The sequence below is a fragment of the Schistocerca serialis genome, chromosome 4 (genome assembly GCF_023864345.2).
Source record: "Schistocerca serialis cubense isolate TAMUIC-IGC-003099 chromosome 4, iqSchSeri2.2, whole genome shotgun sequence".
Lineage (NCBI taxonomy): Eukaryota > Metazoa > Arthropoda > Insecta > Orthoptera > Acrididae > Schistocerca > Schistocerca serialis.
This window is the reverse complement of record NC_064641.1, coordinates 110,797,991-110,825,938: the sequence shown is the minus strand read 5'-3', so window position 1 is coordinate 110,825,938 and position 27,948 is coordinate 110,797,991. Positions and strand designations below refer to the sequence as shown.

The 27,948-nt window shown below is 38.8% G+C and overlaps 1 protein-coding gene across 2 annotated transcripts in view; it reads right to left on the bottom strand.

Annotated features, from left to right (window-relative positions):
* Positions 1-3,351: 3,351 nt before the first annotated feature.
* LOC126473654 (MICOS complex subunit Mic60) overlaps positions 3,352-27,948 on the bottom strand; it is a 51,194-nt gene continuing 26,597 nt past the window's right edge. For both annotated transcript variants that reach the window (XM_050100878.1, XM_050100879.1), the window contains 4 exons: positions 13,224-13,452; positions 9,534-9,692; positions 4,472-4,763; positions 3,352-3,916 (listed from right to left, as the gene is read on the bottom strand). In XM_050100878.1, the coding sequence (XP_049956835.1) occupies positions 3,739-3,916; positions 4,472-4,763; positions 9,534-9,692; positions 13,224-13,452 (858 nt within the window). In that variant the 3' untranslated portion in view covers positions 3,352-3,738. The remainder of the gene's footprint in view (positions 3,917-4,471; positions 4,764-9,533; positions 9,693-13,223; positions 13,453-27,948) is intronic.

Genomic DNA, 27,948 nt, shown 5'->3' with positions numbered 1-27,948 from the left:
TAACAGCAATGTACTCCAAATAAAAGTGATCTGAGAAAGCCACTTTTAGAAGCTTTGGTAAAATATCAGGAATGCCAAGATCAAAAAGGTCAAGACGTCAGTGGTGCTTTTTATGACAACATACAGTATGTTTTTTCTTTCTGTGCCTATTTTTATAAATAAGTCAATCTCGAATTTTCAATCTTCTCTGCGTGTTAAAGTCCACACAAGCTCAAATTAACCTTTTTTAATTTGCATTAACATTCTATCACTGTTAGCACAAGAATTTATCCATAGGAACTACTGAAAGGAAACTGTAGGTGTCCGAACACTTTTTGTTAATCTAAAATGGATTTCTGCTTGGAGTTTCATTTTATTTAGTGCAATACAATGGCTGGTACTTTTTCTTTTTCAAAGTGAACAGTAATACTATTACAGTCATACATGAGAATTAGCATAACTTTCATATTTTGACAAATGTTCAACAGTCGTGCTGATCTGTAATGATGCGATTCATTTGGCATTTCAGCTGGTGTTCAGGTGATTTAGCTCATGTCTCATCTAGCATAATGATATGGCATAAGAAAGGCTCTTCTTTGCATCCCAAATGGGTATTTTAATAGTGTCATGTTTAAGCTATTTTTGCATTTCAGTCAAATTATGCAGACCTCTTTGTGATGCAGTTTTCCTCGTGCCTAGAAGTTTCCTCAGAAGCACAGTCGTGTTTGCTAATCCTTTCTCTCAAGACATTTCATTTCATGAATCAATTGGCATCACCTACAGTCCAGTAACGAAGTAAGAGCAGACAGCTCTCCAATCACATGGAAACGACCTCACCTATGAATGCCCGACACATTTTGAGGTCCACTGTTGAAAGCTTTTACCCACCTTACCACTTTCCTGTAAGGCAATGCAGGCTCCCCACAAGTCTCTTTTACTGTTGTGCTGTATGTTCTCTGGCACTTTCACTTTTTCTCCGACTCCGTTGTTCTTCATTCGAAAACATTGTGATGGCACTACATTAGAGCGTCTGCTACGTAAGGCTCTCTTCTCGTATTACCTGTCCCTACTAACATCCAACTTGATAGTATTACAGATCACACTCACACTTACAGCACCATTTCATTTCCGAAGTGTGTTAACCATCATCCAATTTCAATGTTCCAGGATGTTCATCAGTGCATATCCATTCCCCTCATGAGGTCTTCTCAAAAAAATTAATGTCTCTTTTTGCTTTCTCTTCACTCCCTACTCTCAGTTTGTTCCCTTAGTCACATCTTATACACAAAATTTCTCACAGTGTCAAAATTTGTCTGTGTGTCTGTATAAGGAGTATGTGTCTGTATAAGGAGTACAGGATTTTGCATGGCCCTAAATACTATTTTCTTACTTTTCATCTTTCCAGCCTTTTACTATTTCTATTTATCTCTTTTTTCCCATATCAACCAACTAGGATCACATAACAACTTCAATTCCTCTACTTTCTTTGTTGTTTTCTACTTTTCCAGTACTCCATCTTCTCCCCATTATGTCTTCATGTTGTTCCATTTCTTCTGCATTGAAAACCTTTTAAATTTAAAGTTTTATTCTTGAAAAGATGTCTTATTTCGTATTCTTTGCTTTTTTTTCTTTCTAAATCTTTCCTTACTTCTGTAATCCATGCCATCGTCAATTTTTTTCTTAAAGAAATACAGGAATATTTGTTTCATGAGCCTGTTCTCATTCATTTGGCAGATGTGTCCAAAAAAGGTTAATCTTGTTTTAGCCATTACTTGTGATATTTTCTATATATTTTTGTAGATCTCCTCATTACTTCTAAATTTCCAGGCATCTGTAGTTTTTATTGCATCCCTTATTTTTCTAACTTTCCATCTTTCAGGTACCTCTCTTCTGTCAAGCTTATAGTTCATTGTTAGGCATTCACATGCAAATAAAAATTCTGGTTGCACCACTGTGGTACAGTGTTTTAGTTTGGTTTTTCTGGATATGCATTTCTTGTCGTAAATATTCTTTGTTGAACCATATGCTCCTTCCATTTTGTTAACTCTTACATCTACTGCAAATTTTCCTAGTCCATTATGTAGTATAGTTTCACCAAGATATTTGAATTTACATTTTACCTATTTGTGTTTCTATGAATTTTGGTGCAATTTTTGTGTTTGTCATGAACTTTGTTTTTTTCAGCTGAAATTTTGACTCTAGTTCTATTTGCTATTTCTTCTGGAAGACTTATTTGGATAACTATGTCAATCATATTTTGTGAAAGTACTGCAAAATCATTTGCAAAAGCCACACTGTTTACCTTCATTCCATTTGTTTTCCATCCGAGAATCATTGATTCAATTTTGTTGTTCTTTAGCTCCAAATTCCAGACCCTTAATTTTTTTTCTACAACACAGTTAAACAGTAAAGGTGATAAACCATCCCCTTGTCTAATAGCAGTTTTTATTTCAAATGGCTGAGATAGTTCTCCCCTAAATTTAACTTTAGATACTGTCTTTGTTAAGAGTTCGTGAATTTGTTTGCTAATTTTGCTCTAACATCAGATTCTCTAATGATTTTATCTATTGTCTTCCTGTCTACCAGATCAATATTTTTTTAATCAATAAATGCTACTATTATAGGTTTGCTGTTTAACATTCTGTAGCAAAGTATTATTTTAGGCTAAAAATCTGTTCTGTGCAGGATCTCCCCTTTCGAAAACCTCCCCGATATTCTTCCAATTGAATATCTAAAGTTCCTACCATTCCGTCCATGAGAATTTTTGATAATATTTTGTATGCCACTGAGAGAAGTGACACTCCTCTGTAATTTTTGATGTTTTATTTGTCTCCCTTTCTATGTAGTGGGTGGATTCACATTGTTTTCCACTCTTCAGGAATCTTTACCTCTATCTACATCTTTCCAATACCCAAATATTTTATAATGACAAATAATTGTTCCTTCACTTAGCCTACACGACTCATGGAATTAACAAAAGGATTAAATGCCACAATACTTTTTTTAATTAAAAAAGCCACTTTGGCAAGTCCAATGTGATTGCTTACGGCAGTCCTCTATTGTTCATATTTCAGTCTAAGAAACTGATTAATGCAGATACATATTTTTCACTCTTCCAAACAAGATTAACTGAAAAATAAAATATAAAACTTTCTCACACCATGCACTCTCAAAAAAGGGAACAATCATAATTTAATAAAAATGATTTTGTGACTGTAAACTTGTCACTAATTTGATTGGCTATATACTACTTTTGAAATGTTGCTTCTCTATCACCTTCATGTTTGTTTGTAAGCAAAGATGTAGTTACTGGAACGTTCTGTCACATGCATCCTGCGATTTTTACTTTAATAAGTGAGTGTCATGTTGGTATGAGTTTTATCTTAGCTGTATTTACATATTATATAGTTACAGTCTGTTCTCCAAAATCACAGTTTTACAAGATGTTCTAGAAAAACATACATACAAACTGTACAAAACATGATATTTTCTTGACAACAGTTATTTACATTCGCCCACAGAAGGAGTTAATTCATATGTAACCAGAAATGTTCAAGAAAATATGAACTTCGTTGCTAGCACTGTCACAAATGCCGGCTAATAATTGTGGAATGAATGTGAGATATGCAGAAACAGCAAAAAATATGAAAAACTTCATAAAAATTTCAGAATGGCATTTACAGAGAAGGAAATGCAAGAATTTCATGACATTACACTAGACATTAACAATACTCATGCATTCAACTCCATATTTGCTATTCACAGATGAATCAGCCCTGCTGCTGCCGCATGTGCCAACAATGTTCCAGCAGCTTGCTGAGTTTCCAGCAAAATTCTAGTTTCATTCATCCAATCACTGGCAATCTGCCTTGAAGCTCCTTTCAGTAAATTCATATATTTCAGTGTCTGTGTGAAGTTGCCTCTGTCCAACCAATATCTGAAATTAAGCACGTAATTACATCTGACTATCTGTGAGTAATATAAGCAAGCATTTGTAGCAAACGGAAAATTTACCTGAGAAAACTTAAATTACAAGGAGACAGAATGGATAGCCTGTACTTAGTTTAAGGAGGTAGAATACCAAATACTGCTGATACACATGTATATAAAAAACAGAAAAAAGCTAATTTAGCTTTCGGAACTGTTAGTGCCATTTTCAATGAATAAAGAGGATACTTTCAAAAAGAAACTACGCGTTTCTAGAGCTAGTAAAGTTTTTTTTTTTACGTACATCTATCAGCAGTACTTCAAGTTTTGCTTCATGTGAGTAAGTAATGGTCAGACAGAACTAAGAATGTAGTTGTTACAAGTGTAAATAGGAAAGTCACTTTTTCTATTACATAATAAACAACATGTAAAACCAGTAAGTTGCTATAAATTTTTGACAGAAGTAGAAAGCAACATTGCCTGGTAACTGAAGAAGTAATTTTCAATGTAAATTTTGTTCCACAATATTACATCATCATAATCATCTTAATCCTAGTTTTCATACCTCGCCCTTTGCAGTATATCAAAAGTATCCAAATGGGCCAGGTTAACTGGTTCATCAGATAATTCTGCTTGGGGTATGGGGTCCACTGCATTTATGAGGAAGAGGCTCTGCAGATAAGAAAAGAAGTAGAGGGGCAGTGACCCTCCACTCTCGGGCAGAAGCGCCAGGCGCCGAGCGATGCGCTCCACTTTGAGGAACCTTTCCCTCAGAGCGTCTTCCGGATAGACACCTCGAGAGACGGCTTCCTTCGGAATGGCTGCCAACACAGCTTCCACAAGCTCATCTCCTTCAACTACAAAACCAAGCGTGGTTCAGAACATACGTACAGCATCTTCTACTTAAATTATTTTTACATCTAAAAGACTGACAGTCTACTCACACAATACATAAACACTGCTGTTGTTAATAAGAAATTCTATCATATTTAAGAAAAATGTGCACAAACAATTCAACAAAGTGTGAAATGAGAATTGTAATAACAGAGGTAACCAAAGATATTCAGTGTTATCTCGAGTTCCTGGAACTAAGTATGGCAAATATCAAGGGGGGAGAGAAATATTTTTTTTTTTTAAATTAAAGATAATAGTGTGTGACAGCAAGTGGTTTTTGCTTAATAGTGTGTGACAGCAAGTGCTTTTTGCTTATATACTATTTCCATGCAAGCTCAATCCTCAGCTGCAGCACAATATTTGGAGGAGGGGGGGGGGGGGGGGGGGGGGGAATTGCACAAAATATGAATCATTCTCAGACTACACAAAAGAGCCAAATAGTAATAATAACAATGTGTGGTTTAAAGTTTTCCTGATGTAGGAAAATCTTTACTGATTCTCAGGTGGTGTTGTCTAAAAGATGCGATATTTCAACAAACCAAATTCTTGCCATCTTCAGGCATTACTGATGACTGAGTAATATCTGCTGGGTGCCGCCTTTGTACCCTCACCCCTCCCCTCTTCCTCCTCCCTCCCACTGCCTCTAATTGGCACCTCTTGGTGTGGATCTGGTGCAGTGGTGGGGGAAGCACAGTGTTGGGTGTTGATCCATGGGCTTCAGAAGTGCCACGGCCAGTGCTCAATGCATATCTATGCTGGTGTGGCAACAATTCTTCTTCGTCTTCTTCATTTATGATGATGGAAGTCAACCTCCACGTTGACTACTGCTGTACTCTGGTCATGCTCAACACTGGGACCAGATCTTGCTTAACTGAAACTCACTGTCCCTATTTATTAGTCCATCATGCAATGTGATCTCTACAGCTTCTTTCAGAATACAATCCCAGAAAGTATTGGATTGTTGCAACAACTTTGTATCATCATAATTCATGGTATGTCCGTGGGAGAAGCAGTCCTTTGCTTCAGTGGACTTTGTTGGATTAACGTTGTCTGTGTGTTGTTTATGCTCATTGCATCTGTCCTGTATTGGCTGGATAGACTGGCCTACATACATTTTCCCACACTGGCAAGGCATGTGGTAGACTCCCTGTTTCTGGAGGCCTAGGATCCTTGACAGATCCTAATAATGTTTTCGTCTGGGTTGCCAGGCAGAACACGCACCTGATGTGTTGCTGTAACTGTTCATATGGAACATGGCCTACGTTACAGCAACTGCCAGATACAATGTGCCTTAACACAGAAGAAGCCAAGACCACAGCCTGCTGAAGACAAAGATAAACTGGTTGTGACAGTGATTATTCTATATGTCAGGAAAACATCAGCAAAAATTGGAAGAATATTCCAAAAACATGTCAAGTGTGTGTTCTGTCCACCAACCAAGTTGAAAATCTTATTAGGATCTATCAAGGATGATCTAGGAGAATGAAACAGGAAGTCTACCACATCCCTTGCCAGTGTGGGAAAATGTATAAACTATAGAAACACGACTGCATGACAGATTAATAAATAAGGACAGTTGGTTTCAGTTAAGTAAGGCCTGGGACATAGTCTTGAGCATGACTACAGCACAGCAGCAGTCTACGTGGAAGTCTGCTTCCACCATGATAAATGAAGATAAGAAGAAGACGATAAATGAAGAAGATGAGGAAGCACTGTTACCTCACCAGCAGACATCCGCATCAGTTGCCAGTTGTGGCACTTCTGAAGGCCCTGGATCAAGGCCCGATGTCATGCTTCCTCCATCACCACACCAGGTCCACATCTGGAGGCACAGGCGGGAGGAGTAGGGGGGTGGGGGTGCAGAGAGCGAGCACTCAGCAGGTACCACTCACTCGTCAGTAATACCTGAAGATGGCAAGAAGTCTGCTTGTCAAAATATTGTGCCTTTAGACAAAGCCACCCGGCTGAATTCTTGAGAATTCAAAATAGTAATAACAACAATAAATAATAATAATAATCAAAAACAATGATTGAGTTTCTCGTAAAAATCTGTTTATAGAATATTGGTGAGCCTCTCTAAATCTGTTGACTACTACTAAAAATCCATTATGCACTTTAAGAAAGACACTAGTAATCACCACGTTAACAGCACTATTCATAATTTTGGAACAACAGCTACACTTAACGTATACACACTGAGCAAAATTTAAAAAGCTGAAAATATTGGAGGAAATGTTCTAGGGCAAACAACCAGATGACCATGTCAAGCATGCACAAATGTTTCAGCTACAAAACAAGTTTTCATCAGGTGTGCTAAAGGACTAAAATCAGGAAACTGGAGCAATTACTGTTTACATCTGTGGAAGCTGACAGCAGATTGTGTTCCATATTTAGTCTGCATGTCATTATCACATTTTGTTCATTGACATTTTGTCCAGCATCCCCAATGTTAAATCTGTTTGCCTCTCCTCCATGATACGATTCATAGAGCATAATGTGTGAATGAATGAATGAGTAATTTTAGACATTTTTAAAAATATTTATGAACTATGCCAACTAAAGATAGAGCATATGGCTGAAATGATGGGTTTCTGAGTAGGCTACAAAAGAGCCAGACCCATACACAGGCATGTAAGTTTCTAATAATTATTTAGAAAGCTGTAAAAGGTGCTTATATTTTTTTGGTGATTAAAAGCATTTTCATTCACAAAAAAACAGCTAAGTTCGATTTCACTAGTTTCAGCAGAAGTTGCTGTGATGTGTGAATGCCAGTTGGCACACAAGTGTCTGCCTATACTCCTATCAGAATTGTGAATTATTTGTCTCAAGATACATATCTAAATCCTCTGAATCACATAGAGAACACATGTCAATAATTTGTTATAAAACAGAAACACAATCGAATAACAACAAATTCTGACAATAGTAACTTAATACTAATACAGTTCTGCATAAAATAAGAGAAAGGAAAGGAGTCTTGCCATGATCACGAGAGTGTGCTTTGGGTGTCTGTGTGTGCGTGCGTGTAAGCATGCATATAATTTTACCAGAAAAAGAGCTAATGCTCAAGAGGTAGTGTAAATATTGTTTTTTGTTGTGTGTTCCTGTGTTCCACACACTAATCCGCTACAGGTGAGTCATTGCCCTTCCCTTATTTTATGTATTGCTCCATCCAGGAATTTCCATTTTTCTTGCACTAACACAGTTATGTTATGGAAAAAGTTACATAATAAATCCAGTATCATGTTGCACAATTCTAAAAATGTCAATTCATCCAACATGAATTCTTCTAGGAAAAAGGGAAAGTCCTGTAGCCTTATTTTTAGAGGATTTAACTCCTTATAAGCATTTTTTGGCTATTAATTTAGTGTATATTTTCATCTGCATACTGTGGACTCTGAGCATAAAATTTAATCTGTGGAGTAAGCATAAAAATTATCTTTGTTTCCTGCATTTTAAGAGTGACCAAAGTGACTTTCTCCAAATAATATTAGTCTGCTGAGGAAGAACATCATGATTTTATAACTGTGTAAAGTGGGGACAGCTACAATATGCTATTTTTTGTGCAAAGGTGTCAGTAGGATTTGCTAGTATGTACAAAACTGCTTAATTTGTTAGCTACGACTTCACCAATATGTAATCCAGCTTACATTCTTTTACTAATTTAATCCAAGGAGCTCCACCACATTAGCTGCTTCATCAATTGATTGTTATGATTCATTTTAACCTCCCAGCATTCTGAATATTTGGTTTCAAACAACATCATACAGGTTTTTGCGATGTTAAGTTTAAACCTATTTAATTTGATCCATTTGTCGATTGTATCGAATATATTCACATAAGAGACCATAAGTCCGTTCTGCACTATTACATTAAATTAATACTGATGTATCACTTGCAAAACCACTGTTGTCGTTAATAGTTCCTCACAACTCATTTATGAACCACCAAGAACTGCTGATGAAATAATCTTTTATTCATAACAGTTTCAAACAACCTGTCATCATCACACAACATAAAATTATTTACAACTGCCTGCACAGTATCATTACTACTCTGGTATCAATAAAATAAAATTTAAAAAGTTAACCTGTGTCTCTGAAACTGCCGTCAACAGTGGAATGCATTGATAAAATTAAAATAATTTTGGTACACCATCTACATTCAGGTTCCAGGCTCCTGTGTGGAGTGCACTCTGCATACAAAAAATGGTCATTCCATTTTTGCATTCCACCAGATATTTTCCGTTATCTCACTGATGTTGTCATTAAGGTTTTGTCTGGTGGAGTGGACAAGGGAAGAAAGGACGAGGAGGGCAGGGGGAAGACTTGCAGAAAGGTGACTGAAAATGGGTCCATGGGACAGGAATGTGGCACCAGCGAGCTCGTTCTGGCTGCAGACGATAGGAGTCAGCATTATGTCACAGAAGAACAGATTGGAAGGGGAAGATAGACAGAGGAAGTGGGGGAGTGTGGAGGAAAGGGCCCGAGTGCAGGACGAGCTTCACTGGGGCTGTGGGACAGGGGTGGAGGCGGGTGTGAGACATGGGTCTAGCCAAGATTGTGGCCAGGAGGAATGTGGGATCTAAGGTTGCGTCGTGACATTTGCCTTTAACATCACTCCTCAAATTATTTAATTCCACCAACATATTTCCATTCCCTTTTCATTAAGGTTTGATATTTTCATGGTCACACACAGACAATTTTATAAGCAGTCACAGATATTTTGCATACCTGCCGCTTTCCTGAGAGCAAGTACATCGTCCTCCAGAGGGCGGAGTTGCCGTGTCCAAGGTTCGCCAGGAACACCAGCCTTGAGAGCGGAGTGGAGAGATTGTGCAGCACTCCACAGCAGCTGTGCCTGGGCTGCCTTTTTGTCAGCTTCGGCACGTGCTTTGAACATACATTAACGTCAGTTCTACTGCCTTAGATCTCACAAAGCAGATTGTCAAACTAGGGACACAAAAGTGATCATTATGATCACACACACACACACACACACACACACACACACAGTGGGCTTATGAACATGAGTGGTGGTGTGTGTGTGTGTGTTTTTCACAGCCTATAAGCCACATCTATACCTCTCACTCCCTTGCTAGAATACAAAAATTTGATACAAATTTCTACTGACTGTGAAGCCACAGATTTTTTTTTTTTTTTTTTTAATATACTGACGCTGCAAACCTGCAGAAATTTAGTGTTAACTAAAGGACAAGTACGGTGATACAGTAATGAACAAAAGAAATTAGTGAAAACATAGTGCAATGTTCAAAAATTTAGAAAAAGTGTGCAATACGAAACACTATTCAGCTGTCAGTCACCACTGAGACACATTACATATTCCTCTCCCAAAAATTTCTTGTTCTTTGTTCGGTGAACTTGTGTCCAAATATCTTGGCTGTAGCCAACTTTGTGCATTGTGGGTTCCTTGATAACTGAGTAATAGATACATAATAGGTAATGGCTTCAGCACTGACATTTTATTTCATACAGATGCAAATACATTTACTGTTCCATTCATTACTGGTGATGAGGCATGGGTGTATTACCTAAAGACATATGCTAGATACTAATTACTTGAGTGGCGTCAGCATGTAATACCCCCAAAACTGAAAATTAAAGCAAACTATTACTACAGAAATTCACAGCAACAGTTTTCTGTGATCATATGGCTTTTCCTCTGACAGATTTCAAGTGAAAAAATGCTATGATCAATGCGGATTAATATTGGGACATCCTAAACAACAGTGACTAGCAATCCAAAATCATAAGTGTAGAATACCTTTTTCGGGGCATTCTGCTTCTTCACACCAATAGTCATCATCACAACAATTACAAGCAGAGGCTTGCTGAATCGATTTAGATGGTAAATTTTTGATCACTCAATTTACTGCCTTGTCCTGGTTTTTACATTTTAACGAAAGTAAGAGCTCCTGACAGGAAAAATGTTTCAGCAGTAATGCAAAGGTGTAAAAGGCCTGTAGTTACATGCTTAATGAACGAGACACAGCTGACTATGAGACAGAAATCCTAAATCTTATGGAAAGAAATGTCAAATGCTAAAATAATGGACAATGATTAGCCTACATAGAGAAATAATGTAAGCTTCACTTTTTTAACTGACAAGTATTTTTGTTATTAATGTATATTCCTAACAAAAATACAGATTAATAACAAAAATACTTGTCAGTTAGAAAAGTGAAGCTTACATTATTTCTCTATGTAGGCTAATCATTGTCCATTATTTTAGCATTTGACATAACAGTGATCTCAGAAAGGTACCAGTTAGTTGAATGTAGTCAGTTACAGTCACTGGAAAAGGAATGGACAAGGTACAGGGACACAGTAGTAGAAGTGGCTAAAGAATGTCTTGGAACAGTAGTGTGTAAAGATAGGATGAAGCAAACAGCTTGGTGGAATGACACAGTCAAGGCAGCCTGTAAAAGGAAATTACTAGAACTCAGGTAGACAGAGAAAGTTATGTTGAAGAAAGAAACAAAGCCAAACAGATAATTGCAGCATCCAAGAAGAAATCTTGGGAAGACTTTGGAAACAGGTTGGAGACTTTGGGTCAAGCTGCTGGAAAACCAATCTGGAGAGTAATTAGCAGTCTTCGAAAGGGAGGTAAGAAGGAAATGACAAGTATTTTGGACAGGGCAGGAAACTGCTGGTGAATCCTGTTGATGCCTTGGGCAGATGGAGAGAATATTTTGAATAGTTGCTCAATGTAGTTGAAAATATGATCAGTAATGTTTCAGATTTTGATGTACAATGGGATAGGAATGATGACGGAAATAGGATCACATTTGAGGAAGTGGAGACAATGGTCAAGAGATTGCAGTGCAATAAAGCGGCTGGGGTGGATGAAATGAAGTCAGAACTCATAAAATACAGTGAAATGTCAGGTCTTAAATGGCTACACAGGATAACTGAAATGGCGTGGGACTCGGGACAGGTTCCATCAGACTGGACGAAAGCAGTAATCACACCAATATTTAAACATGGAAACAGAAAACTACAGAGGTATCTCTTTAATCAGCGTTGTGGGTAAAATCTTCTCAGGTATTGTTGAAAGGAAAGTGCGAGTATTAGCTGAGGGCATATTGGATGAAAATCAGTGTGGGTTTAGGCCTCTTAGAGGTTGTCAGGACCAGATCTTTAGCTTACGGCAAATAATGGAGAAGTGTTACAAGTGGAACAGGGAATTGTATCTATGCTTTATAGATCTAGAAAAGGCATATTACCGGGTTCCTAGGAGGAAGTTATTGTCTTCTACGAGATTATGGAATAGGAGGCAAACTTTTGCAAGCAATTAAAGGTCTTTACATAGATAGTCAGGCATCAGTTAGAGTTGATGGTAAATTGAGTTCATGGTTCGGTGTACTTTCAGGGGTAAGACAAGGCTGCAACCTGTCTCCACTGTTGTTCATATTATTTATGGATCATATGTTGAAAACAATAGACTGGCTGGGTGAGATTAAGATATGTGAATACAAAATAAGCAGTCTCGCATACGCGGATGACTCAGTTGTGATGGCAGATTCGACTGAAAGTTTGCAGAGTAATATTTCAGAGCTAGATCAGAAATGTAAGGAGTATGGTATGAAGATTAGCATCTCCAAAACGAATGTAATATCGGTGGGAAAGAGATATAAATGGATTGAGTGCCAAATAGGAGGAACAAAGTTAGAACAGGTGGACGATTTCAAGTACTTAGGATGCATATTCTCACAGGATGGCAACTTAGTGAAAGAACTGGAAGCAAGGTGTAACAAAGCTAATGCAGTGAGCGCTCAGCTACGATCTACTCTCTTCTGCAAGAAGGAAGTCGGTACCAAGACTAAGTTATCTGTGCACCGTTCAATCTTTCGACCAACTTTGTTATATGAGAGCCAAAGCTGGGTGGATTCAGGTTACCTTAACAATAAGGTTGAGGTTACGGATATGAAAATAGCTAGGATGATTGCAGGTACTAGTAGATGGGAACAATGGCAGGAGGGTGTCAACAATGAGGAAATCAAAGAAAAACTGGGAATGAACTCTATAGATGTAGCAGTCAGGGTGAACAGGCTTAGATGGTGGGGTCATGTTACACGCATGGGAGAAGCAAGGTTAGCCAGAGACTCATGGGTTCAGCAGTAGAGGGTAGGAGGAGTCGGGGTAGACCAAGGAGAAGGTACCTGGATTCGATTAAGAATGATTTTGAAGTAATAGGCATAACATCAGAAGAGGCACCAATATTAGCACTGAATAGGGGATCATGGAGGAATTTTATAAGGGGGACTATGCTTCAGACTGAACACTGAAAGGCATAACCAGTCTTAAATGATGATGAATCTATATTCCTTGACTCTATGAATGCCAAAGGACCGTTAATTCCTGAATTACACCCTTCTTACAATGACAGGCAATATAACCCACCTCTGAGAGCTGTCTCAAGGCCTTTTAGTCGTCCCATCATCGAGGCAATCTGCAGTTTGTACTTGGCCTGTTCTTCTGCGATCCTCTCATCTGCTGTGCGCTGATATTTACGGGATAGTTCCACTTCCCGCAGCGCCAAGGCATCATGCAGGTGGTCACTGTGGGCCTCCGCCTGTCGCTTCAGTTGCATGCGGAGTTCGCGCTCTGCCTCTGCTTTCAGACCGAGAGACTGCAACAGACAGTATCTGGTCACAACTGCAGCAACTTGCAAATAGAGAGAGACATAAGGGAAAATGTGTTATGGGCATCTATCTCTACTGCAGCTATAAAACAAATTTACTCTCATTGATAAAATTTGAAACTGTATAAATCATTTACTGATTATGAATGAGAAAATGGAAAATTTGCAAAAAGTAAGAACAAAGTAGAAAAACAAAATCTGAAAAATAGGGAAAGAAAGGAATCCTTTCTTTTTCAGGAAGCTTACACAACAGTAAATAAACAAACATACATAGCAGAAAATTATCAAGGAAAGGCAACAACAATTTAATTTATCTTTCCTTATTCTAAGAAGAATTTACAAAATACCACTAGTAGTTTTCTCAGAAAATACATATAATACTTTTCTCACTTGGATCTGAAACTTTCAGTTTTGGAATTTTCCTGCATACATAAATCATCACCATTTCTCAGTATTTGAGTATGATGAAATCATAACTTTAGATTATTAATAATCATCTGAATCGTGCAGGCTGTCACAGTGGCCAAAATTTGCTGTGCCCTAAGTGTGCTCAAGTGCCACAGCAGTTCAATACTGACATGTCCATGGTGTGTTTAAGCACTGTGAAAGTTCTGTGATGTACACTTTCTTATTGACAATTAAGGAAAATGAAGATTGCTACTTACCATAAAGAACATGCGTTAAGTTGCAGACAGGCAAAATTAAAAGACACTTGCATAAAGATTTTAGCCAGAGCCTTCATCAATACAAGAGAGATAAACACCATTCATACACACAAGCAGGCACATCTCATGCTCACCACTCCCATCATGCACCAGTTGCTCGAGACTGCAGTCTTGCGAGTTGTGTGTGTGTGTGTGTGTGTGTGTGTGTGTGTGTGTGTGTGATCTATTTTTGATGAAGGCCTTACTGGTCAAAAGCTTTATTTGTGGCAGTCTTTTTGTTGTGTCTATCTGTGACTCAGCATCTCCGCTATAAGGTGAGTAGCAACTTACCTTTCCATAATAGTGTTGAATTCTGAATTTGTAAGTTGCATTTCCGACCATGACACAAAGACTGAAGTATTTGGGGAGACTAATGTAATAGTTTTGAAGAATACATGGGAAATGTATGCAAGAAGTGTCGGTACATTTAGCTGAAGACAAACAATAACACTGAGTATTAATAGGTTCAAGTAAATCTCAACTTTGAAATACTATGGGAATACTACAGTTCCCAGCCTGGCAGTGTTATGACACCTACAAATGATAAAACAAACTCGTTTGTCAAATTTGATCATTTCTATCCATGGATTTGTCTGACAAATCAGTAAACATAACAACAAAGTTTGTCAATCTGACTTCACTACTGTGGCTGAAACTGTTCATGCTGTGAAGTATTTTCATGCTAGTGAGAGTAGATACCAATGTAGACAAATCATTTCTTGCATTGACTTTAGGGCTGTGAATAAAGACGAAAAATAAAACAAGGCAGTGGTCCAGGGAACAGTTGGAATTGAGAGATAAATACACCCATGAAATCTGCTAAAGGAAATATTACACTCAGAACCAGATGACTGTATCAACTTTCTCTGAATGGACTCAGAAACGTTTGATAACCAAGTTCCTTTGCCCTCGTGTTGAAAAAGAAGACAAGTATGTGAAAATTTATTCTCTTCTACTTGGTCCTCTATGACAGTACATTAAAGTACAACAACATATATCATACCCTGTCTTTGAAAGAATCAGAGATTTTTAATTTTATTATACTCCCACTTGTTTACTTGTGTGCAGAATATCAATTCTTCTTAACCCGTTCCTGCGTAACATATGGCTGAGAAAGACAACATCTTTACCATTTTGATAACTGCAAGTGCTATTTTGTTTTTATCCTTGATTGTAGTTTTAACAGTTGTGAAAACTCCCGATACAGTGAAATAAATTGTAGCAAAACTCTTTCACTAAACATCCACAGCGAGACATTAATATAAACATCTGCCGTATTGTGAAAACTGCTGTCAATCAATATTTATCTCCAGCACATCAAACACGGCTTATGTTCGACAACTGTTTGACCATTCCCATTCACACTCATTGAGTTTCTTTCATTAGCGCACATCTATGTTACTCTGCTGTTTTGTTTCTCATTTACAGAGCACAGAGTTTAATTCAGTAACTTTGAAATCAGAAGTCTGTAGCTTTATTTCTTCTACCTCCTCTGTGTCTTCAGGACACAAGGTGGGACAGTGATTCACAGAGAAGACAGGGGAACATAATAAAATATTATCAGGATGCTAAGACAAAAAATTTGAAATATCTACTGAAACATTGTTGTCCGTGTGCTGCCAATTATGCTGGTATTTCTGAGAGATCTCTTTTACACAAATTTGGAAAAGGGAATTTCTGTTGGTGAATCTTTTCTTAGTACTTCTGGTAAAAGTGTCCCAAGATCTGAAGAATGCAAAAGTTTCAAGTGGTAATGCAGACAGTACAGGACAGAGACATTATGCTGCACTACAGCTTAGTGAAGAAAAATGCCTATAGTGCCAAAAAGCTCCACATAACAGTCAGGAGAAGAATTCAATTTCTCTGGGGTGATAACATACTACAGAGACTGTATCATGCAGTGGGATTCAAGTGGGAGAGATGTCCAAGTAACAGGATAATTTTGATTGAGTTCTCAAATATTGTCACTTGAAAAGTGTTCAGAACTTTCCAGTGTCAGAATAGAAACACGGTTCATTTTGATGAATCTTGGGTGGACAATAAAAAGTGGCATATAATGGACACAATACAAGTATTTTGTACTGATACAACAGCAAGCCATACAGGTTGACTATATGGTGTCTGTACAAACAGAGAAAAAAAGTTTTACTGTGATCTCTTGTGCCTCTCCTGCCTTCATCACATTCTTGCAAAGCTGTTTCAATTTGCTCATTCTGATATACTAGACAAGAAACAACTTTATACAGTTACCAGTACCAGGACTTATGATCAACATGATTCATCAGTCACATAGTGTACACACATGCTACAGGCGACTGCTACTTCGTTCACATCTATTTCCATTTGTCTATGAACTTATCTGTTTTAGAATCATGCAGACATAATGCTGACTTTCACATCATTCCTTCTGATGTAGTTTCACTTCCACAGAACATTCCAGAACGTTTTCTTTACCATCCATTCCAGGAATCATGTGCTCTGTATTATTATTTCTTTATCTTAAAAGTGCTGAATGTATAATTTTCTACAATGCACGCACACATCAAGCAAATGTTAGTAACATAAATGATATTGTAATTATAATGTAATTAAGAAATTTTGTAATATGATTGATTGACAATGGTAATTCATTAATTTTCATGTTAAAATGCAATCCAACCAACCTCATATCAAAATTTACTTTAGTTTTGTAAAATATTATGTTGTAGCAAACTTTTCACAAAACACTAATTTTCGACTGTAACTTGTTAGATGAAATTGACATAATAATGCTTTGTAAAATTCTGACTGTTAATACATATGGTTGTGTGGGAGAGACCATGCAGCAGTTACTGTAATCAGCTTGGGATAGCTGTTTTTGGGGAGCCTCTGATGGAGAATTCAGCATTACTTAGTTTGGTGCAAAATGTTAAAATGTGTTCAGAACTGTGTAATTCAGGGAGGATTACAGAACTTTTACCTGAAGACTGTCATCAAACTTCAGTATTTATTCAAAGCAATAAACACAAAAAAGTTAAAAGGAATCTGCAGTTGGGTTATCAATAATGAGGAACATACCCTAGGCAACAGTTAAATTCAATCCCAGAAGATAATTAAATTACATAAAAAAATCAGTTTCAATTCTACATTACCATCTGATGCTATATACTCTCAGTGGCATACATCAGCTTTTTCTGGTCAGATTACCAGCAAATAGCAATCTTTAGCTGCCTGCAAAATTTGAAACTTCGAAGCTTATCATCAGATGGTATTGTTAGATAGTTCAGACATGACACTTTTCCAAAAAAAAAATGAGAAACTTGAGGAAAATCAACAAGAATTCTTGCTTTTGTAGTTAACTGGCCACTTTCCAAAGAATAGGGCATTGTTTCATATACCAGGATACTGTTTCATGTACCAGGGACAGTAACGGACGTGGATGATACAGACAGTTTTCATATTCAAGATATATCTCTTTTTTATCTTGTGGAAAGAACTCTTTAATAAGAATATTCTTGCAATGCCAGCTTTTATGATTGGCATTTGTGTCCTTTAAAACCTTTGGGCATTGGGTGGTGGTCCAAGGAAGAGAAATTAGCCTTGGGCCTTGACCAGAAGCCCATACAACTAAAATCACCAAGAATATTTTGGCTAGAGTGCACACGAGTCTGACTTAGGTCATTACAAGTAATGAAAGTATCTTAATATGATTTCCTATTTATGCATTAGCTGGTAATTTATCTTGAAATCAGTACAGCTGCTGCAAAAAGATTTTCCAACCCTCTGGTACACAGTTCCTGAATCTATTTCTCTATTCCAATTCCTGAATCTGTTTCTCTGTCCTTACTTGATGATGATCCAACAGTGAAAGTCATTTTTATTTCTTCAAAAACACTTAATTCTCATCTATTGTAATTCTTGGTACAAAAGCTCTCTTCAGGAGACTAACAATTGCCACTGACTTCATCAACAATGATTCATCAACACTAAAGACTGATCTTAGTTACAAAAGTGGAATTGAAAACGTTCATAAGACTGTCGTGTGCAGAAAGGTCCATAATTACAAGAACATCCTCACAAAAGATGAAACTCAAGAACCTAAAAAATACCCAACTGCTGACATATGGTATTCTTTCTTAGGAAAAAAATAACATTCAATGTCTCTTCAATCATGTGATATTTTGGTTCAGTAGAACTTGAAAATAAAAACATGTTTCTGTTATATAAATTGTGCGCATTTTTAATGAAAACAGAATATTTTCTAAAATTTCTTGGAAAATGTGAAAAATTTAGAAAGATTATTTTCAAATTTCAATTCAGAATATTATTTAACAAGTGCTACAGCCCCCTCGAGGTACCCATAAATATCTCTTAAGAGTAACAAATGAATGGGTGGAGATAGAGAAAAGTAGACCACCATCAAACAAAAATAATAATCAAACAATGGAAAATCCAGGATTGAATGTAACAACCTCAGTTAGTCACTGTCCTCACCCATCCAGCACCTTCCCTGTTCCCATTCCAGCACTACACAGCCGTCATTCCACCACCACAACAAGTCTCTATTTCTCTCCTTTTCCACTACTTCCCCCCCCCCCCTCCCCATTTCTCCCCCACCTTCTAACTAACCTGCAGCACTTCATTGTCCGCCACCCCGAACATACTATCCCTCCCCCTCCCCACCCCAGAAGCCTCCTTATCCCCACCCAGTCGCCACTCCCATCATACACTGGTGGTGCTCGCAGTGTGATTTCAGTTGCCTGAGACCGCAGTCGTGTATGTGAGTTGCGTTAGCATAAGTGGGTGTGCGTGCATGTGTGTCTGTATTGTTGACGAAGGCCAATGGCTGAAAGCTTTAATTGTCAAAGTCTTTTTGTTGACTCAGCATCTCTGCTACATGGTGAGAAACAAAAATAATAGATACATATAATTTTAAGGCCGCCTAGAAGTTGTCCTATTAAGCACAAAGTTAGTGCAGACTATTTTCTTGTTGATTGGAACTGGATTATGTGGTGGGAGTAGCAAAATTTTATCTTTCAGAAAATTTCCTATATCTAAGGGCCACATTAAAAACCACCACAAAAACATGGACGAATCACACCAAGTATCAGTCATTGTGTTTATAAGCATAAGTTAGACCATTCAGCTAGCACGCACTTTATTATAGTCTGATTTACGAACAATGACAGTTCGGGTAGGTCGAGGCTTGGACAGGGACTGATTTGTTGCTATTACCACATGACAGTTGTGGTATGTGCATACACACACTTTGCGCATAAAGAAACTGTGTATCCTGCAAATTATGTCTCTCGTTTGTTTATGCAAAATCTGTCACTACCACCAGTGATGACAACTCACAACAAATGGAGTAAAAATTCACTAAATAACTCACTACAATCACTTTTAATGTTCGCAATTGCTACAACATTCACAGTAGAGCACTCAGAACACTACTGAATGCTCACTGGCTGTTTGTGAATGTGTAATGTACCGGCTCAGAACAAGTCTAAACTCTACTGCCATTGTTTGTGACTACAGCTATAGTATTAACAATAGTGTATTACGATACATATTGCATTTTATTCACTTGAAACTCAGTAATGGTGTTCTACTTTCCATTTCTCAATTAGGAGGAGATGTGTTGTTGTCTGCTTGCCCATTTCACACAAATTTTTACCTCTAACACTTTAGGGGTAAAAGAAACTACTCACTGAAAAGCATAAGCGTTGAATCATCACAATATGCACACCCAAAAAGATAGAAAACTCATAATTATTTTTAATTTTTTATTTACAATGCCATTGGCATAGTTGAAAATAATTGTGAAATGTCCATAGAGGTATCATATATCCACTGTAAGCAAGAAACAGACAAGCAAAGCCCACCACCAACAACATCCTAAGTGAATGCGATAAAAGTGTCATAAAGAAAAGAATGCCCTTCAGTTGTTCCATACACAGTATCAGCATTAATAAACTATTTATATGACAGCCACAGAAATGAATTCAATTGATCTTCAGCTGTGCTTGAACTTTTGCATCTTCTACTATCAGTCCACTCTTATGTATCACAGACAGGTGGTTAGTGTGTCAAGATGGATCACATGACTGACTGGTAGAGCAATATGATATTGGGATGTCTGGGTGGAAAACAAGTAATGGAAGGAGCATCATGTAGCTGGCAGGCGCACAAACACGAATGGCACTGCCACTACATTTTGGATAATATCCCCGATTATCACTAAAATACAAGCAAAACATGTACTATCATATTCCACCCAGTATGCCTGAAGGACTGGCAACCGTGCAGATGGAAAAGCATCATGTACCTGTGTACCTCCAAGGTGTCACCTCCCAGTACTTCGGCTGCTGGCGAGTGTCATATTGCAACCAATAAATGGTGGAGTAAGCACAACTAGAGGTCCTCCTCGCTGGGGATCTATTTCCCTACGCCGAGCCATGTGCGCGGAAATAGATCCAGAAGTATAACTCCGTGCACTGGTTACTCATAGAGACGAAGCTCCACTCTTGGGCAGTTTTCCACCGCCACTCTGGGCCACTCATGTGCTGGCTAATACTGGCCCTTCAATCGGAGCCTGGTTGGATACACTGCTGCAGAATTTTGGACCTCTCCAATGTCATTTCCAAGAAGTAACTTCCAGTAGCTGCTGCCACCGAATACACTCCTTCCTTCCACTGGGAAACTTTGTTACATTAGTTTTTACATCCCTTCATCTTAATTTACTTTGTTGTTTTTCAGGCAAATGATTGATTGAAGTCTGTGAAAGTAAGCTATTAAGTTTTATAGGAAGTAGTTTTTTGTTTAGCTAACATTCTGTTGTGTTTAATAAACCTTCCTTCTGTTGCTTTGGAATGCCTTGTTTCTCGAGCACTTCACTACATGAGATATAACAGTTGGCGACACAGTTTTCTTTGAATCCAGGAGGTTGTGAGTGCTTTCTTTTGTTCTTTGCTCCCACCAGTTCAACAGGTAGGTCTGATCATCTTGCTTCCCTATGGCCGAACACCTGGTTCCTGAACCCCTCAATGTGATGCAACAGATGCTGCTCTTCCTGTGAGATATGCACATCTCATACAGTGGCTGGTAAACACAATGGTGGACATTACCACAGCATCCGCTGATGGATCACAACACTTTTCTCGAATGGACTCTGCAGCTAAAGGCCTCTGTGGAGTTCCTCCGCTATTTTCGGCCTTTGACAGGAAACTGGAACCTAGTGCAAATTACATGGCCTGACACGGGCAGCATTTTATGGCTTAAGATATTTCTGGCAATGCCCATTGTCAGGTCTTCCTCCTCATCTACATCGGACCAGCGGTCTATCACCTTGTTCACCAGTTAAGCCTGAAAATGATCTGCATGCCCTGCCACATGAGGAATTGAAATTTTGCTTGCAAGAATATTTTGACTCTCAGGGGCATGTTGCAGGAGCACGGCGTAAGCAACAGGGGCTACTGTATCGGTAGTGGATCATGACGTTCAAAGGTCTCTCTCGGGATAGCCATTTACAGTGCACAAATGATATCTGTCAACAGTTGTATGCTGTGTCTTTCATTCAAGACAAGATCTTGGTGCATGCCCTAGATGAGGGACTTTGAATGGACTTACTGAAGTTGAGAGACCCATGTTTGATTATTGTCTTTTGATCATTTGAGTATTCAAGCAGTCCCTTCATGCATCAGCATCCCTGCAATCCGTCTCACGTCTATATTGCTGCCCACCCACCAACCCAGTAGCTCCCCCACTCTGCAGAGTTTTCCCCTCACAGTAAATCAGCATTTTCAGCCTACAGCCCTCAGTAGTTGCCCTCTTGCATTCACTCTTTCATCGTGCATCCTACACAACAGTGCCAGTTTCAGTGTGCCAAATGTGCCTCGTGCGGCAAAACAGGTCACAAAATAGAGGTCTGCCATGCTCCCTCCAAGACGCACATGGATTATACTCAAGTGTACCCCCTTCCAGTCGAGCAACCTGATGTGGCAGACCCAGAGGTCCTCAATGTCCACACAGTACTACCCATCTGGGATCAACAAGCATCCCTGCAGGTGTTCGCCAGTAGTCACCCAGCCAACTTTCAGGTGGACACCAGTTGAACCTCAACTATCATAGTGTGGAACACCTACTGGGAATTGGGCTTCCATCTCCTCCAAACATTTGACTAGTGCCTTTGCAGTTACAGCAACAACATAGTGGTGGTCACAGGACAATTCACAGCCCTCAGCCAAAATGGTGTCACAACATGGAGGATGTGCCTCCTTGTCATCAACAAGCCTGTGATGACAGACTCAGTGGGACTTGACCCCTGACACTTCTGGTACTAGACATGCATCATGCAACCAATAGCATCCAGCCCGGCATGGATAATTCTTACTTCTACTCTCTTCACTAGAAGTATTGTTTGGTTTTTGAGTTTTCTGCTACAGGCATTGTGGGATTTGAATCCCACATCACCCTCCTGCTGATCACCTCGCCCTTTTTTTTTTTTTTTTTTTTTTTTTTTTTTGAGGTCTTGGAATGTCCCACTTGCACAGTAGGTTAAGTTATGAGTGGAGCTGCCGACAGTCAGTGGGCAATAGCCATTGTGCTGGTTGACAAACAGGATGGCTCCCTCCATATATGTGGTGACTTCAAGAACACCATTAACCCACAGTCCACTGTTGAATCTTACACTATCCCAAGGGTGGACGAGATCCTTACTTGGCTGGCAGCAGGCAAAATATTTGCAAAAATTGATCTCAAGGGTGCATGCATACAGCTTCCATTGGATGTGGCATCGTGAGACTTGCTGGTGATCAACATGCCCTTCGGTCTCTTCCGCTGCAAAACATGCCCTTCAGTCTCTTCCACTACAATCACATACCCTTTGGCACTGTGAACATCTCAGCGATATTTCAGAAGCATTTGGAACACGTCACATGGGAAGTGCTGGATGCAGCCAATTAGCCGTATGATATCATCATTGCACGCCAGCCTGCCCAGCATCCAGCAGATAACCTGAGTGCTCTTTTTTCTGTCCTACTGGGAGCAAATCTACACTGTACCTTTGAGATGTGCCAGTTTTCCGTTCCTCAAGTCGAATATTTGGGGCATATTCTCAGTGGCACTGCTATCTAACCAAAGCCACAATATGTCCAGGCTATGCAGAACTTACCACCTCCGACAAATGTGAAGCAACTTCAGTGCATATTATGGTGGGACAACTGAATTATTATTGTAAGTTGTTCACCTCCATGGTGTCACAACTGCAGAACCACTGTACTGTGTCTCATAAAAATGTGGCATGGAATCAGAACACGACATGCAACCGCCCCTTCAGGGACCTTAAACAGGCACTGCTTTGGCCCACATGTCTCATGACTTACGATCCCTCCAGCCCTGCGGTTATCGCAGCAGACACTTCCAATTACGGATTACAAGCTGTCCTCTCTCGCATCATAGGCAGTGTGGAACAGCCTGTCACTTTTGTCTTGCAAGGAGTTGATAAGGGCTCAACGCAACTACGGACAGACTGTAAAGAAGGCTCTGGCCATAGTCTTCGCTTTAAAAAAAATTCCACAACTACGTGTATGGGTACCTTTTTATCCTCTTGACAGCAGCAATTGCTGCCCTTATTCTGACCTGATGTCAACATCCCCACAAAATCGGCTCACCACATTCTGTGATGGACTTTGTTTCTCACCAGTTATTCCTGCAATATCCAGTGCTGTTCTACATCTCACAATGCCAATGCTGACTTACTTTCAAGATTGCCGGTAGGCCAAGACTCCTCTTTTGACTCTAATCTTGAAGTACGCTACTGCCTGGACACCAATGACGAAGAAGCCGTCACCCCACTCCCTATCGATGACAAAGCAGTGGAGAGTTCCTCCTCCTGGTCCAGTGAGGATGGTCATCAGATTGCCAGAAGGTGCTCAAACCTGCAAGTTCAGAGTTATTGGCATCGCATTCACTAATTCTCTGACAGCAATGGCATCCTGCTGCTCCAGTGTGAAAATGGCCGGACTCGGATCATAATTCCCTCCTCCCTCCAGCACTGGATCCAAATCTGCTTCACTGTGGCCATTGGAACGGCGTGCTAGTGAAATACATGGCTAGTCAACTGTGTGTTGGAAAGGGACTGACAGCAACGTTGCCACCATGATGGCAGCCTGCACATTCTGCCATAGCAAGCGAGTGGCCCCAGTATGTTGCTATTTCCCATAGTCAGAGGCAGTTACATTTGGATTTCGCAGTTTGCGGTTCATCACTGTCAACGCCAGATTTGGTTTTCCTTGTGTATGTCCTCAATGCATGCAATCCAAGCTTTGACACAAATGTTTCAACTGAAGGTTTTCTCATAACAATCGTCAGAGACAGTGGGCCTCAATTTACATCCGCAGAGTTTACATCCTTTTGTGCTTCAAATGGAATCAACTGTTGTCCAGGCAGCACCACTCTACCCTCCTCAGTCCTGGTGTTCCCTATGGGGGACATAACACATAGCATTATTATATATATTTTTCCCCTGAGCTTTTATCATCTTGGCAACACTGAAAAGTGTTTTTGAAGGAAGTTCAGAGATGGCGGCACCTCATGCAACAGCAGTTCATCACCATTGTCTTTAATGACATTGTTGTAAGGCAGAATAGAAAATGGCTGACAGAAGAAAGCATGTTTTCAGAGGAGAGGCTCTTTGTAAGTATTTTATTATCACTTTATTCTATTTTAATCAATATGACAACAAAATAGGTTTCCTTTTTTTTTCTTTTTTTTTCAAAAATAATATTTTAATTGCTCATTTTATATTCTGTGGCGAATATTAGATTAATATTAATTAACGTTTCAGGAAATTGTAATCTACAGGTGAATAATTTAACAATTTTTAGGTCAAATTTCAAATTTTTTTTCATATTAAAAGGCATTTGAAGATTTTGTAAATGAATTATTTGATGGAGATGTTAGTGAACTGGAGCTCTCCGATGATGATGATGATGATGATGATGATGATGATGATGATGATGATGATATCTGTACAGATCCAGTTTACCATGTTAGTAAAGAACTGGAATTAGATATAGCTAATGAAGATGAAGACGAAGCTGAAGACAGGAACAATAGCAGATCCGAAAAAATCTGCTCTAGTCAATCTACCACCGACAGGACATTTTGGAAGGAAGACTTCGGATTTTTTCCCCTTACCACCTGCACCTGAACATGAGGAACAAGTGGCAGTTGGTGTGAACTTACCACCTCATGGCTATGTGAGTAAATATCTGCCACAAAATATTTTTAGCACCCTTACCGAATATACAAACAGAAGGTATCTTAAAAATACTGGGAGAGATCTGAAATGTACTGTAGATGAAATGAAAAGTTTTATCTCTGCAACAGTGATGATGTCATACTTGTGCTATCCTAGGTTTAGGATGTATTGGGCCAAAAAGACTACGGCGGAAAGTATTGCTAAAAAAAATTGCCATGACATATTTTACAATTAGAAAACATCTGAAACTTGTTGTTGATGACAAAGTGTCCCTCAAAGTAAAACAAAATAATAATTCTGGAAAATACAACCTATTCTTAAATGTGTATGGAATGGTTGCAGATTAGACCCCAGGCACACTAATGTTTCTGTTGATGAACAGATGATTCCATTTTGGGGTCACAGTCCAACAGGACAAGTCATAAAATTGAAACCTAACCCTTGTGGATTAAAGAATTTTTTACTGGCTGCAACTGATGGCCTTTCTTTGGATTTCTTCTTTTACCAAGGGAAAAGGTGATCCTATAGTTTCTGATAATATGAAAATTCGGATTTAGATGGAAAAGCTGTTATAAAACTGACAGCCACTCTCCCTCCAGGAGTGACCATATACATGGGCTGTTAATTCACGTTGGGGTTGCTTTTAGACAAATTGCACAGTGAAGCTGAGTGCCAAGCTACTGGAACATTACAGAACTCCAGAATTCCAAAAGGCTTCCAAACTATCATTGGACAAGGATATGAAGAAAAATGGTAGGGGATCCATTGATCAGTCAGTGAGAAGTGATGGCAAAGTTTGTGTAGTGAAGTGGTTTGACAATCGCCCTGTTATATTCATGTCCAGTACAGAAAGAGTAAATCCAGTTGATAAATGTCGCTGCTGGTGCAGGAAAGAAAAAAAAAGTACATTCAAGTGGACCATCCTGCAATTGTAAGCACCTACAATTCAAATATGGGAGGCGTTGACTTTCTCAACAGGCTGATCAGTTATTATAGAATAAGTGCCATAACTAAGAAGTGAACTGTAAGAGTGATTATACAATTCATTGATTTCGCTATTCGTGCTTCATGGCTAGAATACAGACATGATCAAGCTGTTTTGGGTACATTGAAGAATAACATTCTAGACTGCCTTCAGTTCAGAGAGAAGTACAAGGAATATCTATCGCATACACGTGAACCTGAAGTGATATCTAATGATGACCCTGACTTCGAAAATTGAGCACCAAAGCATTCAAAATCTAGAGTTTACCACCCTCTTGAGCCCTTCAAACCAAAAACGTTCTACATCTACCAGAATTTCCTCAACCGATTACCAAAAATCGCTGTCGATTTCCAGGGTGTTCAGCTAATAAGGCACCTAAATCAGGATGGCCGGACGCAGGATTGAACCGTCGTCCTCCCGAATGCGAGTCCAGTGTGCTAGCCACCTCGCTCGGTTCAAGCTTTGTCATGAGCTGCGAAGACTAAATGAATTTGTCATCAGAAATAAATTATTATGATAGATCTACTGTATTCGGAATTTTTTCAATCTACTTTTCTTTTATTCAGTAGATATACCTAGGTACAATTTGAAACAATAAAATTTATTTTTGTATTAATTTAAATAAATAATGTATCTTTCCGCGTATGAGTTAAAGAAGTCCGATTCAAATACAGATTTGATTTCTGCCAAGTATTAACTGAGTGAAAGCTGATTATTCTTGGGAATAAGCTGATACTGATAACAAGAAATGACAGTAAAGAATATAGATATTGGGAGGCCAATGTCAAAATACCCACACTAGTGAACAGGATTCGACAAGAGGTTTGTGAACTTACACCACTTATTGCTGGAACCGCCCATTTCTGAGCTAAAAATATCCTTATAGAATGGGAAGAATTACCGCAAAATATAGTACCACATGACATAAGCGAATGAAAGTAAGGAAGGTAGACTAACTTTCGTGTCAAATGATCACTTACATCAGGTTCGAATAGCAAAACTGGCACCATTAAGTGTGTATGAACATGCAAAGATGACTTCTGACGTGACTCACACTACAGGCTAAGGTCCGCATTTTTTGATAATGGTGATTGTCTCTTGAAACAGTAACATCTTAATAAATGGAGGTAAATGATTCCTGTTGAGTTCCACGTAAAGGGAGCTGCTATCAGCATCAAAAATCCTCCAGCATGTCACAAGAGTTATTCAATGGATGGGTCTCTACAAATGACAAATATGTGAACTATATGAAGGAATTATCACCAGCACTGTCTGACTTTCTCAGTCTTTGTAAACTGGAGGTTCTTCACAGAAATGGCTGTGAGAGGAATGTGTATAAAATGTTGACTAGAAGGAAGGACAAGATAATAAGACACATGTTAAGAAGTAACATCTGTAGCATTTGATGCAACCTGTAGACTCTAAAACCTGTGGAGGAAGACAGATATTGCAAAACATCCACCAAATATTTGAGGATGTCGGATGCAAAGTGCTATTCTGCAATGAAGAGGTTGGCACAGGTGAGGAATTCATGGAGAGCTGCAACTGATTGT